This window comes from Fukomys damarensis, unplaced genomic scaffold, assembly GCF_012274545.1.
Source record: "Fukomys damarensis isolate Sample0158 unplaced genomic scaffold, DMR_v1.0_HiC HiC_scaffold_12, whole genome shotgun sequence".
NCBI classification, from domain to species: Eukaryota; Metazoa; Chordata; class Mammalia; order Rodentia; family Bathyergidae; genus Fukomys; species Fukomys damarensis.
The window spans coordinates 58,784,846-58,800,663 of record NW_022900924.1 but is presented as its reverse complement, the minus strand read 5'-3'; the positions used below and the strand labels follow the sequence as shown (position 1 = coordinate 58,800,663).

The window sequence follows — 15,818 nt, the reverse complement described above, 5'->3', positions numbered from 1 at the left end:
AAAGAGGGTGTGGCAGTTTGTAAACACAAAATAACTTGCTGTGGTCACAGAGCTGACTAGTGGCCCTGTCCCTTTCAGCCACCTGCTGGAGTCCCATGAACACGGCTCAATGTGGACACGCTCCTGTGCTCTTCTCTGCACCGGGGGGTGGGCCCCATTTGTCCCCTGTGATTTATCCTTCCCTATCCGGTCTTGCGGCGGGGGACATACCCTGTGCACGTAGCTCAGGAGATCCCCGTGTGCGGCTGGCAAGAAAGGGCACCATGCACCGAGGGCTCGGGTCACTCCACTTTGCAGCATCTTCAATTCGCAAAGCAAGAAGGAAAAAAATGTAAAAACCCCTGTGACATTTCCTCCACAAAGTTTTACCAAACTGAGCAGCTGTCAGTGAGCTCTAGCGCTCTGCTCCCTGCCACGCGTGCACAGGTGTTGGAGAGTCTTCAGCACGGCTGGCTGAGATTTCACAGTGCACTGTCCCCACCCCTCTGAACCCAGTGAGAGAAGCAGGCAGTGGCACCATGCTGCCCTCCCTCTCCGGGACTGCTTTGCACAAGCCAGTGCCTTTCCTCAGGAAGGATTCCAGGGCTGCTTCCCTCCCTGGAAGAGAAATAATGGGACTTCTCACTGGTGTCTGGATCTTTCTCGAGATGTTTGAGCTGGATCTCTGGGTGGAAGAACTTGGCAGAAAGAAAACCACTGGTCCTGGTAATTTCAATAATTAAGAAATACTGACATCCCCTATTTCACAGTTTGCTGTTGTCTGCTTTTTTTTATTGGCTGCCTAGTTTTCATCACGGGTGTTCTCCAGCAGACTTGGGTGGTTGTTGTCCTATGTGGAGCACAGGCTTTCAGTGGCTGTTCTGGCATTGAGAAATGAAGTGTGAAGGGCATTTTTAGTGTTAGTTTCATTTCAGAAACTATAAAAGGATATTTTTCTTCTCCTTACTGACTGCTTTACACACAGGTAGAACAGTCTTCTCTGTTAACCCAAACACCTGCTATGCTGAGTGCTGTGGCTGTGGTGGTGGGGGCTGCAGGATGCTGCTTCCTGGGTGCTGACCCCACTTGTGTGTGTGTGTAGAGCAGCAGCCAACGCACACCCCTCCAGGCATTATGGAGCCCTGTGCTGGGCATTATGGGCACTGCTACAAAGAGTACTGGGCATCTTGAAAGACCGAGCTGAACTGGCCCCACATGAGTTCAAGGGTAGCTGGTGTCACCGTGATAGGGAACTGGTCACCTTATCCCTCTGCCCTCTGGAGCCTGGGATTTGAGGACCAGACCAGCCAGACTCCTGGGGCCAGGACCACATGAGCTCTCAGGAACTGAGGGGCTCTGTCTTGGGAGCCCTGCCAGCCACTTTGCTGAGAAGCCAGTCTATTTCTAGGAACATCACAGAGACCTCTGTCCTTATGGAAAATGGAGAAAACACCTTTCAGGGCAGTGCCACAAATCCAAGCACAGGAGAAGGAAAGCTACGGAGGTTTGGCAGCACAGCCGCCCTGGTGTGTTTTGGTTACTTTGAGGTCAGGTCATCTGTGGACAAGTGAATTTCTCTGGGGCAGAAAGTGAAGCCTCATCCTTTGGTCCCCTCTGTAGCAAACGCCGCTTGGAAATGTTCAACAGGCACTGGCTCCAGAGAGGGGGTTTGCATGACTCTAGAGGTGATCTTTCTGTTCCCCTGGAAACTGGAGATGAAACCTCCAAAACCTCAAAGGTAAGGAAAGCAGAGGTTGTTTTCTAGCTCCCTGCAGAGTGTTGAGATGCAGGAGAAATGACAGTGGTGTTGGTGTTGTTGTCATCAGCAGAGTGGGGTGGCTGGACTGGACAGCAGGTCCACATGGGGCCCGGCCTGGCACATATCTGACATGTGGGACTCGCCATAGACGTGGGGAGCAAGTGTGACATTCCTCATTCACTGGGACACTAACGTGTCAGCTCTGTGTCGAGCAGGCCAGCGATGGCTCTGCCTGGGGCTCGTGAGGAAGGACACCCAGGAGCCCTGGGCGTGGCCTCACTGTGACCAGGAGCACCCTCCAGCCATGCTGATTAGACTCAGTGACCCGAAGCTCACCCAGGACCCAAGGTCTATGCCTGTGCGCTTGCTTCTCCTGTCACTGGACACACGGGTGCTGGTGGCCGCCCCACAGACAGAGGTGTGAGGGCAGCAAGCAGCTGGGGGCTGAGGCCGCACTATCCCCATCCCCAGGGTCTTAGGGCAGCTAGGTGGAGGTGGAATATCCTGGGTTCCGCGCTGTCCTGCGGTCACTCCAGCCTGACTCTGCTTGGCCTTGGGCTGAAGTGACAAAGGGGACACTGGTGGATGAAGTCTTTGACACGTGTGCGTGTGCACACACACACACACCATGGAATTCTGCAGGAGCAGAGAAAGGAAAGCTGCACCAGGGAGGAAGACAGGAAGGAGGAAGAGGAAGGCAAGAGGAGAGAGGGGAGGAGCAAGGGAGGCCGGGCAGGTGGAAGGGAGGTTGCTCTCTCTGGCCCAGCAGCGCTGGACTCTGCCGTCCTTGGGGACAGCAGGAAGGACTGAAGTGAGGGCCAGCCCTGCCCACCAGCTCCAGTTCCTGCTCCAGCCGGCTGTGAGCTAAGTGGTCACTTCCCAGAGGTGCAGGACATCTTCAGCAGTCCCAGCCTCAGATCACGTCACCGAGGTGGTCAGGGAATCCGTGGCTTCTGGAGACATCACGGGGCAGGGGCAACCTCCTGGCTTGGCCAGATTCTTGAAGCCAAGACCTCAGCAAGGACTGGTCACCCAGGATCATGGATCCTGGTCCAGAGCCCAGGCCTCAGAGTCCGGTGACTTCTCTGAGTGCTACACAGCCTCAGGCAGCTTCCCTCTAAAACCAAGTCCTGGCAGCTCTGCCATACACAAATCTGGGACAAAGCTGCAGCCATTCAGACAGTGGTCCTGATACGGGAACATGCAAAGCATGGGGAGGCTCAGACCTCAGCCCGGATGTTAGTGGGTACGGTAGGGGCAGCTCAGAGTCACACAGGAGTTGTGTTCACAGATGGTACTAAGACAACTGGTTATCTGTTTGGAAAAAATACAGTTAAACCCCAGTTTATATGAAAACAAATTCCAGATGGTTTGGGCATTGGAATATTAACAGGTGCAAGCAAAGCACTAGAAGAACACCAGAGACGACTGATTTATAGTCCCAGCATGGATGCCCCTTGCCGAGAAACACACAGCAGCCCTTATAGCTTAGAGAGTAGGTAGTAATCACCTTGACAGCATGAAATTTAAAGTTTTCTGTAAGGCAAAATACACTGCAAACAACATCACAAGACAGAGGACAAAGTAAAGGTGGGGAGCATCTGTAGTCCAGCGGCTAAGGAGATGAGCATGTGCCACTCCCGGAGAGCAGGTGGCTAGCTGAACTAGGATTCTCACAAATCCCAGGACAGTGAACCAAGAGCAGGGGGAAGGCAAAGTTCAGAGGAAGAAGAAAAAGAAGCGTCTGAAAGTTGCCTGGCCTCTCTCATGAGCATGCACAGATTCAGAACAAAGTGTGCATTTCTCAGGCTGGCGAAGTCGGAGCTTTGGTGGTCAAGGTTGGCGCGAGGCCTCCTCCAGTGCTCAGTGCAGAGCACAGGTCACCGGCCTGACCAGGAGCAGCCACTCTCTGGAGCACACCACGCTCCTCATCAGTTCCGACAGTGGGAGAGGTCTCAGTCCACTCCGGTCAGAAAGCACAGGAAGCCGTGTCCACACAGCCTGAGCTCACTGTGCTCCCATCCCATCTGGCAAGCTCACCAGGCCACTCGGAGGGGAGCCAGGAGCCACAGAGCCCACAGAGTCCTGGGAGGCAAGAAACTCGGTGTGTGCGGCCCTCAGCCTGGAGAGCAGTGGGCACAGAAGGCACCTGCTGTGCCCAGGCTGTGTGCCTGGCACCTCGCATCCTGGAGAGGGCAGAGGCCCTGGTACACCCAAGCCTGGGCAGTCCTCCGGCGGACCTGGGGTCAGAATGTCCAGTGCTTTGATCCTAATGCACGCAGGACCCAGCTTCCTGCAAAGCTCTTCCCCCACTGTGCCCCAGCCTCTCAGATTTTGGGGCATCTGGACACCCACCTGGTATACTGAATGTGCCGGGCATTCTGTGACCTCCCTCTCTGACGTCCCAGTGTGTCTGTCATGCCAGACACCAATGCCAGCCCTGAGCAGGGAGTTGGCCCCTCCTGTCACGGGAAGAGCAGGGGGAACCTGCAGTGTCCACCCCACCCCACCCTCACAGGAAGATGCTTTTAAGGGCCTGACTGGGACACAGTCCTAAACATGGACTCCACAGACCATAGACTCCCTGGGCCAAGGTGCTCCCCTCCAGTGGCAGCCCTCTGTGAGTGCTGTCTGTGACTCTGATGTCTTTTGGTGACTGTCATCGCTATGGCTGGCTATAAATGGAAGTTCCATACCCAGTCCATCAGCCAGGAGAAAGCTCGGCCTGGTCATCACTGTGGCAGGGTGGTGCTGATGGTGAACGAGGGGACAGGGAACCGAGCCAGGTTTGCCCATAGCCTTGTCCCTGGGGCTTTGAGAGGCTGGGCCCTGGGGAAAGGTCGGCCTGCAGGGGGATATCTGGGGTGTATGCGGGCCCTGTGGGGAGCACCCTCATCCTAGGAGGTTGGGAGAGGGAGCTGCATGGCCTCAGCCCTTTTGGGGTTGGCAGAGGGAGGTGCAGAGGGGGCAGCTAGCTCCACTGGCCCCAGGCGTGGTCCCCAAGCCTCAAGTCTCCACCCAGCTCCTTCTTTCCTCAACATCTGTGCAGAAGAGGCAGCGCGGTGGCCACGACACAGGCTCAAGCCCGACATGAGGCTCCGGTTCCCCTGGACCTGGACAGCCCTGTGTCCCCAGGCAGAGGTGGGCCCCCAGTACCCTCATGAAATCTGCCTGCAGGGCTGGATGAGGACCCACAGGCCAGTGGTGAGAAGTGAGCAGGGCCTGGCACTGGTACCTATAGAACTCGAAGCCCCAGGAGAGAGCGACAGCTGTGCTTCAGAAGCCCCCAGCACCCCTAGTGCACACAGATGAAGAACTAGAGGCTAGGAAACATCACAACCCAAAGCCTAACCTCCTGGTTAAGATGCAGTGTAAGAATCGAGCCTTGGTTTCCAGTCAAGATTACACCCACACCCTCCAAGATAGACAGAATCCAGTTCCTTCCGACTTTGATTCCTGAGCTTCCTGTGTGCTTAAGAGTACATTTGGTTACAGTGATGATGCTGATAGCATGAAACAGCACATTCTGAAAAGTCACTGTGCCGAGGAGTTCCCAGGCTTGATGCCATTTAGCTTTACAAAACCCTGAAGAAATACTTCCTACTTCTCTTTGCATCTGAGGACACAGAACCCCCGAAAGGTTAAGTAAACATGAAGAGAAAATTCATTTTGTTGTTTGGAAATGGGGTCAGCTTACTTGGATGGTCATCTTACTTTCAAGATCCTCTGTCCATGGAACCATTTAGAAATAGGAGCTACTGAGCGCGGTGCTGCAGTGTGGCCGTCCAGTGGCTGTCCTGAGGCCCTTCCTCCGGCACAGCAGGCAGCAGGCAGGTGCCAGGCCCTCGCCGGCAGGAAACACCACAAGCCCTGTTCTAGGGCAACATGGGTGACAGCTGAAACAGACCAACAGTGGCCCTGGGCGTGGCAGAGGAGAAGAGCAGCTCTTCCTCGGAGGAAAGGCCTTTCCTGAACGAGCCTGGAACGTGATGAGTGCTCTGCTTCTGGAGTTAAGGAGCAGCCGCATCCTCGGTGTGCACTGTGCCAGAGCACTTCAGGTCGATGCTGCCTCGTGGGTTCGGGAGGCCCCTTGGTGGCTGCAGGTGGATCCCAGGACCGCCTTTTCCTCCTGTGTCATCACGGGCTCTGAGGGCTGCTGATTTCTGCTCATTTCCACTCATTGTCCAGGCCACCCTGAGCTGATTGTGGGTTTCAGTTGCTGCTGTCCTGAATTTCTACCAGCAAAGTGATGTCGCTTGGCTCACTGTGATCGGGTTGGTGTGTGGCGGGTCCTGGGCTGAATCCTGCTATGCAGAATGGCGTGATTCTGTGTCCGCTGCATTTCCAGCATTGTATCTTCTTACTATCACTGCACCTGAATCGGGAGGTACTGCTTTTTAATTATTTTCTTCATCTTCCAACCTATTTATCACCTGGTCCAGTTCTTTACTCTTAGAAAAGTGGGACAGAAGGCAATGAATCTGTTGCTATCTCTTCAGTCAAAATTTAAAAGAAGAAGAACCATGGTGTCTCAGAAAACACCTGCTAGCTTTGCTAGGCCAATGCTTTGAGGCCCACACAAATCCTGCCTAACAGCGGGTTCCGACTCCAAAGCCTGAGGGTGTGTGTGGACAGAGTTCTCACCTTTCTGTCAAGTGCTAGGCAGTGCCCATGTGGTGCTAAGGCCCCCCGGGAGAGGAGACCTGGTGCGTCCAGGGCAACCTCTGCTTGCACTGCGCCCTGCTGCGTGCAGTCAGCCAAAGGCTCCCAGGTCCTCTCTACCAGCAGTCTGCGCAGCTCCTTGGGTGGTTTTGGCCCTTCTCGCTCAGGACTCCATCACACTCGTTGGCCTGGTAGGAACTCCAGCCCGGCTCTTACATGGAGTGCTGTGACTCCAGTCCATCTGCTAATAAAAACATATCATGTTTACAAATTCAGCCATGTCATGGAAAAAGAAATTAGCAAGCTGCTCACACAACCAGCACACTGAAGTTATTAGTATTCATAGAAGGATGTTAGGTAGAGCTTTTTGAGGGATTCAGTCCATTATGGCTTTAGGTGTCCCCCAAGGCCTCATGCGCTCATAATTAGGGCTTTGGAAGTGATTGGATCCTGGGTGTGTGGGACTGGATCAGTCCACTGATTGGTTTAGCATAGTTCCGGTTGTTGCTAGATTGACTGAAGAGGGAAGATCCCACCCTGGGTGTGGGTGGTACCAACCAATAGGCTTGCAGCCTGGGTGGAATAGAAAGGGAAACAAGAAGGAAGGCTTCGTGCTTCCTCCTGCCCCGCCATGGACTGCTCCTCCTCTGTGTTGCCCCTCCGCTGTGCCCTGCCTTGGAATCAGCCAATTAGACTGAAGCCCCTACAAACTGTGAGCTGAAATAAACCTTTCCAAGGGGAGGGGGCATAAGAGGAAGGGGGAGACTGGACTAAAATAAAATTTATTTTTTAAAAAGTAAAGAAAAATAAACCTTTCTTCCCTTAGTTTGTGGGTTTGGGGTATTTTGTCCCAGCAACAATAGAGCGGCTAAGACATGATACGGTGTGCTCTGGATGCTTTTCTACTTCGTTGATTGACAGGGTTTCCCACTGATGTAAACTGTGAAGCAAACATATGCTGTAATTTGCAGTCAGAACACAACCAGGGCTTCTGGTCAGATGCCAAGGCATTGGCCCAGGAGAGAGGTCCAGGTGCTCTCAGGTGCTTCTTGGTGAGTCAGCCTCATATCAGCAAATTCCTTGTTTGCATTTCCCTCAGTAAAACAGGAGCAATGTTGATTCCTGTCTTCAGTACACCTGTGACCAGCTTTGCATTGAGGACCAGGCACGCCACTTTCCATGTTTCTAGTGCACGTTCCTGCCTTCCTCGGGACCTTCGTCTGTCATCTGCAGAGGAATTGCCACCAGGAGTTTCCACCTGGGGATGGGTAGACACCCCAAATTTCAGATGCCCCCTTAAACTTCACCCCTTGCTCGGAGCCGGATCCATTCCTCTGTTCCCAGCCTGCTGGGCTGTGTGACTGCCATACCTCGGTCATACAGGCCTTCGCATCCCTTCACCCAGAAGCTCCTCAAGGCTCCACGGGCCATTGTCACCCAGAAACCCGGTGCCTCGCCCTGTAGAGGCCCGCAGATACACCTGAGTCGACCGCACTCTGAGCAGAGGGTCATCCCTGTGGCCCTGGAAGCGATCCTGAGGGCACTGAGGATAGCAGCCCCTTCCCATTCCCCAAAACTCCTTTAAAACTCAAAGTGAATGTAGTTCCTGTCCCCTGCCAGTGAGTGGAGAGCACTCTGAGTCTGACACCCACACAGACAGCCTCGGTGGGGCTCGCTCCTTGGTTGTACATTGTGCTCCACTCTGGCCTAGGCTTGTCTGCACGTTCTGTTGTTTTATTTCTAACGACATTTCTGTCCTATCCGCTCCCCTCCAGATGCGCTCCTGCTGTGTTTCAGTGCCATAGGTGTTCGGTGACGCTGTCCTTAGTGTCCCAGGCTGCGAGGTTGCCCGGAGTACAGTGAGGAAGGGCCTCCCTGGCTTGCACATCCGGCCAGGCTGAGCGTGCCCCGCAGGCCTCCTGTGCACTGGGGTATAGCTGTGCTCCTGTGGAGACATCCGGCACAACGGGGAGAAGTCATCAGTGCTACACGGAGGGGGAGGCGTGGTCACACTTGGGATGTGTCTGTCCGGCTGCTTTGTTCATGTGTAGTCGTGTTCTAGTACTGTGCTGTTTCATTGTCCACTTGCAATGTTTCATATCAGATAGAACAGGTTTCCCCTTCCCCTTATCTTTTCTTTCTTAAACATCTTAGCTAGAAAAGCATTCCTAATTTTTATGCGATACCCAAACTTCTCTTAGTTTCCACTTCCCCAAGGGAGGCCCTGGGTTTAGGACACAGAATGGCTTCTCGTCTGCAGAAAGGGCACGGTTGGAAGTGGCACCACGTGGGGCCGCCAGCCAGCCAGGATCACAGAGGAACGCAGCGGGGCTGGTGCTGTCTAAGAAATCGATGTGTTCAGTGCTTGCAGAATCATCAGTTTTCTCCCAAACGCCTTCCCTGCCTTGGGGAGGAAGCACCAGGTAAGGAGATGAGGCCAAGAGGGAAAAGGTCGTCTGAGGATTCACAGCCCCACTGTGGCATGAGCCTGCTTCCTGGCTCCCAGCCCAGCCTTCTCCGCGCCTCTTCCTGAAGCCTGGAGAGGTCCCAGTGTCCATGACACTCACAAGGGGCTGTGGTCTGTGGCTCTGCTGCCAGGCAGCTCTGACTTGAATGTGCTGGGTTCCTGTCAGCTTGGGCACACGTGGCTGCCCCTCCAGGTGGCGTGGGACACACCCATGGGGCACAGCCACCCAAGGGGACAGTCACACATGCACCAGTGATGGTCTGAGCTGGTAGGAATGTGGTAAACCTAGGGGCTGTCCCCTCAGTGCCCGAGCAGTCCCCCGAAACCGAGATCTGTGCAGTGCAGTGTGTGTCACTGGGCCATCCTAGGGTGAGAGGCAGCTGCTGTTCTGTCCTTTGCAGGGGGAAACCGGTGCCCCAGGAGAGTGCAGAACCTATGTCTCTCCCCAGAGTGCACAGCACAGTACACTGTCCATGGGACGAGCCGCCCCGGTCACCCCACCTGGCTGGACACTTCCCCGTCCCCGGGCTGCCCTCCTTCCTCAGCGTCCTCTGGCAGTCACCTTGTCAAAGCGGGCACACTGCCACCAGGCCCTCTTTAGGTGATGGCCACGCGCTCTGGGAGCGGCATCGGTGTGATCGGTATTGTGGCCTGAACTCACTGTGGGGCCATCAGCCCAGGTCCGGGGAGAAGACCTCACGCACAGGAGGGGCATCTTTGGAACTCAGAGCCAGCCCAGTGCAGAGCAGGTGCTCTGAGGACATGTTGCCTCCTGAGTTAAAGTCCTCCAGAGATGAGGAAGGTCTGGGTTTACAAGAGCTCCGAGGAGGTGCCCAGTCCCTTCTCTGCAGCAGGTGCTGAGCCCAGTGCGGAGCAGAGCCCGGGACAGTGGCTGAAGCAGTGCACAGCGCTTATGAAGAGCGGCAGCTGTGGCTGAGGCTGTCCTGAGAAGAGTGGGGGACATGGGTGTCGAGCACGGGTGCTTTGGGCACAGAGTTTTGTCCTGTGCTGTAGACTGTGGTTCCTGACCTGCTGTGAAGACATCAGTGGATCCGTTGCCCAGATTCGATGACTCGAGAGCTCACCACAGCCGTAGTTCTTTGGCATAGTGGTTGAAACGAGGTCTTGCTAGGCAATCTGGGCTGGCCTCACACCTGCTGTGTAGCCCAGGCTGCCTTGAACTCATGCATGTCCACCCTCCTGTCTCAGCCTAGCAAGTGCTGGGAATCCAGGCTTGTACCACCACAATGGCCCTCGCAGGTTTTGAGGAGGTAAAAAGTGTTTGAAGCTCTGCTGTAAGCTGCTGTCTGACCCCACCTCCTTCTCTTCCTGAAGTTAGACGGAACACTCCTTGCATATTGTCCGATTTTATAGCTGAGTTTAGACTATATATGTGTGTGATGATGCTGTACAGTTTTTCAGTTTCCATTAATGACATCGTGCTGTACATGGAGCGGTGAAGTCTCACTTCTAGAATGAGCCCTGCTGAGAAGACCTATTTGGCTGGTTCATCAAATGCTGCTGCATTGTCTCTGAGTAAATAAACAACCAGTTTGCTTCACCGCTATCCTGCTGGCAGGCTCCCTGCTTCCTGCCCCTCTGCCCTGCTGGACTGGATCCACATCACACCCCACACATGCGGAGAGGCCCAGCCACCCCCAAACAGCTCCCCAGCTCTGGCCTCTTGCCCTTGTCAGGAGAATGCGTCTGGACACCTCCTGCTCCTGAGCAGCCTGTGACACTGACACGGGGTCCTCGGCGCCGGCCTGGAGAGGCTCGGGACCTCTGTGATGAGTGAGTGGACGAACACAGTGACAAGCCTGGGGCATTCACGTTTCTTCCTTTACAGGGCATCAGCCGACGCCGAGGGGACCCACAGCTCCTCTCTGGGGAGTCCCGGGTGCGATTGCTGGGCCCGGGCCCCTGTCGTGAGACCTGTATCACGAGCATGTCTCTGCATCAGAGGTGTGGGCTGCATGAGGCGCTGCTACCCAGACCCCACGCTCTCAGAGCAGGATGCCGGCCTCCACCCACACAGACTGAGAGCCTGAGACCTTGGTGGGGTAGCGGTTTGCTCTCCCCATGTCCAGGAGAGCCTTCTTCGTGGATCCCCCGACCCGTGACTCGGAGATTCCCTGGCGCCGCTGTTATCCCTGTCTGCAGGTGAAGCAGGTGCAGCCTCTGCCCTCGGGGCTCTTGGGTCCCCTGACCCGGAGGACGGATCTGCAGCACCCGTGCAGCATCTGTTCGTATTATCTGGGGCCTGGTCGCTTCTGTCTGGCTTTCTACTCCTCGGTCAGACCCTTTGGGCCTTGTGGGCAGAAGTGTGCAGTGCCTGGATACCACCTTGTGCCACTGTCCTTGCTGCCAACATCCCACCTGCCCGCTGTGGCCTGTGCGTTTCCTTTCATACCCGAGCCAGAGAGCAGCCTGTCAGACGGGTCACCAGCACCGCATCCTCTGGGGCCCCTCCCTGGACTCCCAGACCGCTCTGTGCGTTGACTCTGGGTCACTGTAGAATCTGAAGCGTTGTCCTCCAGAGCTGCATTCTTCCCTCCTGAGGCCGCTCTGAGACTGGAGCCAGCAAGGGTCTGTCAGAGCCCGCTCGGTGCTCCCGAGTGCTACAGAGAGCCCTGCGGCCTGACAGGCGCTGGTCCAGGGATGCACTCCGGGCTTCCAGGACCGTCTAGATTTGTAGCTCAGTGTCACATTGCAAATAACAGAACTCAACTCAACAGCTTGCACAGAAGAGGGAACTTGAATGCCTCTGTAAGGGGAAAGTCCAAGGCTTTCTACAGGCTCGAGGAAGCCACGCATTGAAAGTGTGAGGCATACCCTCTGGAGGCTGAGACAGGAGGATTGCCATGAGTTCAGGGCCATCCTGGGCCATGTAGTGAGTTCAGAGGTGGCCTCATCTACACAGTGACACCCTGTCTCAAAAAACAAAACCAAATAAAAAAATAAGTGTGAGGTGTGATCGAAATACATAGTGAGTGCTTAAATTAAGAAAATCTATTACATTGAAGGACACGTTGCCATGAGCCACCCTCAAAAACCCCCCCACTTGAAACACACCATCATTATTGCCCCCTCCTACAACAGCTCTGGAGCCCTCTTTCCTGAAGGTCTTTACAAGGTATGTTCAAAAATACAGCGTATGCTACTGCTGAGCACCACCCCACAGGCAGGCAGGATGGGTAAAAACATGGCACTATGTCCTCACCCACCTTATTCACTGGATCTGGCAGCATGAGTCTGACTCTTCTCAAAATGAAAATGAATGTGAAAGGTCAATGTTGAATCAATTCAGGACGCAGAGGTAACTATGACTGTGCAACTAAAAACGCCCAGGTAAGAAGACCCCAGAGGTGCTGCAGGAAGAGGCAAGGAAGATGGGATGGGTGTGTTGGAAGTGAGGAGAAGATTCTGAGGGGCGTTCACAGTCTCCTTTACTGTACTATATCTTCCTAAACATGTTTTCATCACACCACATATGTCAACAGGATCCTGTCCCTTTCTGCTACCCATCCTGTTTCTGTTCAGAAAACCATGACTGTCTCCCCAGTGATGGCCCAGTTGCCTCCAGAGCCCAGCAGAAAGGGCACAGCCTCCCCTGGAGCCTGGGGAGAGGGGCAACCTGACCTGAGTGGCAGGACACTGCCCAGAACCACCCTGACCCTGTGGGAGGAGGTGAGCTCCCTGCTGTCATAGGAAGGGGGGCAGCACCTGCCTGCCCCATTGCTCCTCGCTGTGGCAGTGGCTCAGGGTGCAGAGCCAGCCCTGCTCCGCCCAATGCCTGTGCACAACCTGTGTGCAAATCCCCCTGGCGAGGCGTGCGCCTCACCATGTCACAGCACACCTGTGAGGCGGGGCTTGTTGGAGTCCTTGTGAGGGGTCATTGCCACCTGGATCTTGTGTTTAACCCTCGTGATGCACGGTGGCCTCTGTGGCTTCAGACAGCTTGGCTCAGCCCTCACCGGGGCCCTGTACTCTGGAAGCTCCATCCAGACGGCAGGCCAGGCCAGGGACTCGCTACACCCTTCAGGTGAGGAGAGCGCATCCCCAGGCTACGCTCACTGCTGCACCTCCCTCGGCAGCCAGACTTCTGGCAGCTGCTGTGAGTGTCCAGCAGCAGCCTGGACGTTTCCTGCTGTGTCTGCACCGAAGGTACAAAGTTAAGATTACTCTGATGACATACTGTTCTCTGCTGCAGCCCCAAATCATCACTTGAAATCCTTGGAGGGCAAAAGCTGTGATCCCTGGCTGAGGCCTCTGGGTGACTGAGAAGCAGGCAACCTGACCCTTTGCCCCAGCAGCTTGCCATTTGTCTTATATTTAGACCATATTTGACTGAGCTGTGTTTTCCCAGAGATCTTAGCTGTCTCATTCCTGCTGACAAGTGGAGGGCGTGGCTCCTCTTCTCCACGTGGTGCAGCCTCCTCCTCAGGGTCCCACCCTGAGCCTCCTGCCTCCCGATCTGCTACCTGTGGTCCCTCTGTACTGTATCTCTTTTCTTGTTTCTCCTTGTATATTCGGAAGCTGTTGCACTGTATCTTGATTTAACTTATAGATCTTCTATGAAAACTTTGACAGGCCTGCTTTCTGTTGTTTCTTGTTCTCTAATAACATGTGTTTCACATCACCTACACTACTATGTGGATGCAGTGTTTTTCCAAATCACTACTGGTGTTAATTAGAGTTTGTTCTTTTCAGCATACTGATTATACCTAGTTCTCTAAGTTCCTACTATCTTTCCTTCTTATACCATTGATTGTTTCAAATGTCTGGAGACCGTTGTTTGTATTTTTAGGCAAACCATTTACATGATTATTAAAGTGGCCAGCACGGCCTTCTCTGCTATTGAGTAATATTTCTAGTAACTTCTCTTTTGAAACAGGCTTGGGGACAGAGCTAAGCAAGCGCCCCAGGTCTGTGAGCCAGGCAGATACCTAGCAGGCCTGGCAAGATCTGCGAGCAGGCTCGGACTGCCCTCAGTGCCAACCAAGGACTCGTTACATGATGTTACCCAAAGTCCTAACCTTCCCCAGTAGATTTTAGTAGAAAGCTGCTGGTTTTGGCCTAGGACCAATCAACCTTGGACTGATGGCCTGGCTGTTTGGGAGCAGGAACGCAGAGGCGCCTTGTGGCCTGCACAGCCGCTGTCACCTTTTGGAACCCACTGTCACCCTCCTGTCCTCTGATCCAGCCCTCTCAGAGTTGGATCCTCTGTCAGAAAGCCCCAGCTCTGTCTGTTTGGAGAAAGACCTCTGCTAACTTCATGCTGCCATCCACCTTGTTTTCCAGAAGTTGTGAGAAGCTCTGATTCTTCACTTTGGAAGCTTCTTCCCCTTTGTACCCCTTGTGTTTCCCCAGGGGTTGGGAGGGAAGAACGGCTTCACACATGCTTGCTCCTTCACAGATCCGGACACCTTTATATTCACTTTGCTTTTCTGAATTTTCTAAAATGTGTGTATTATTACAAGCATCATAAGATAAGTAACAACAAAAGCTGTACTGAAAGTGGAAGGGCCTTAAAAATATGGCCTAACCAAACATGAAAGGGAAGAGCCCTGCTGGTTTTGTAGTGATCCTTACAGATCCAACGGGGAAGCCACTTCACCACTGCACTTAGAGCTGAAAGAGGCAGAGGCTGGAATTGCTGCTGTCTTACTTGTGCTTTTTATTTTCCCACACTAGATTTAAAACATTAATGCAGTAAGTGGGTGAAACATAAAGCCTGCTACTGAAGAGATGCGTCAGTTTAAATTTTCTGCTTAATGAACCTCCCAAAGCTTGGTAGTTTAGAATGGTGAGCGTTTACCACCTGCTGTTTGCTGGGCTCTGCGGGACAGTGATTGCCTAAGTGTCTTTCGCACCCAGCAAGGCAGTCTGGGCCCCTTCACGTGGTGCTGAGGTACGGGATCCAAGAACAGCGAGAGAGGAGACAGGCTCAGGGCTCACATCCTGTCCACCTCACTCTGTGGTCAGGTGCCGAGGCTGGTGCAGATTTGAGGGGCTGAGAAGTGAACTCACATCTTGTAGAGGATCTGCAGAGTGCCGTGTTAGTTTTGCACAACTCTGAGTTCCTCCTTTCTCTCCCTGTCTCCGCAGGCTTCTGAGGACGCAGTCCCTAGAATGGTTCTACAGTAACGTGAAGAGCCGCTTCAAGCGCTTTGGCAGTGCCAAGGTCCTCAAGAACCTGTACCGGAAGCACCGGCTGGAGACCGGCGCATGCCTTGACGTCCTAGGTACCTCTGCCTGCGGCTCTGGGGTCTTTGGTGTCTGGCAGGGTGGAGAAAGGCCGGGCGTGGAAGCCCCTAGTGCTGGGCACACTTGCCAGGGACAGAGGAGTCTGCTTAAGTTTTGGTGCTTGCGAGGAGCAGAGCAGAAGGCTGGACACAGACTGAGCTCCGTTTTGACTCTCTGGGCTCCAGCATCCCTATCAGCTGCAGCTGATGTGTTAGGAACCGGAAAGACTAACATATTTCTGCTAATCATGGATATTTTAATTCTGAATCCCTGGAAATGAAAGGCTCTTATTGTCCTGGCCAAAAAGACCAGGTGAGGAAGACTCTGGAAACCCCTAGGTTTGGTCAGGAGAGACGGTCTTCCTACTCCAAAGCCCTTTTTGCCAGGCTGAGTCTGGCGTGATGGGAACAGTACAGTGCATTGGTGCTGAAGGATGTGGGGCCTTCCACACTGACGGCAGATAGCCCCTGAGCAGAGGAGACCTGATGTCTGCAGTCCAGTGGCCCAGCCAGGGGAAAGAAGCAGTTGTAAGGAAAGGACTCGAGTCCTTGGCCTGGCCTCCTCCTTCAGCCGGCAGATCTGTCCGCCCTATGGCTGCCTCAGGTTAATGCTTCTCATCTGTGAGTAACAAGGAAGAACAGTCCTTCCTCATTTGGAGCTTTCAGCACCGTTACTTTCCATTGGAGTCTCAGTAAAGTCTGT

At 54.1% G+C, this 15,818-nt stretch overlaps 1 protein-coding gene across 8 annotated transcripts in view; it reads left to right on the top strand.

Annotated features, from left to right (window-relative positions):
• The window catches only part of Myrip (myosin VIIA and Rab interacting protein), a 192,788-nt gene that overhangs the window by 122,460 nt on the left and 54,510 nt on the right, over positions 1–15,818 (top strand). For all 8 annotated transcript variants that reach the window (XM_033762662.1, XM_033762661.1, XM_033762664.1 and 5 more), the window contains exon 4: positions 14,979–15,115. In XM_033762662.1, coding sequence (XP_033618553.1) covers positions 14,979–15,115 — 137 coding nt within the window. The remainder of the gene's footprint in view (positions 1–14,978; positions 15,116–15,818) is intronic.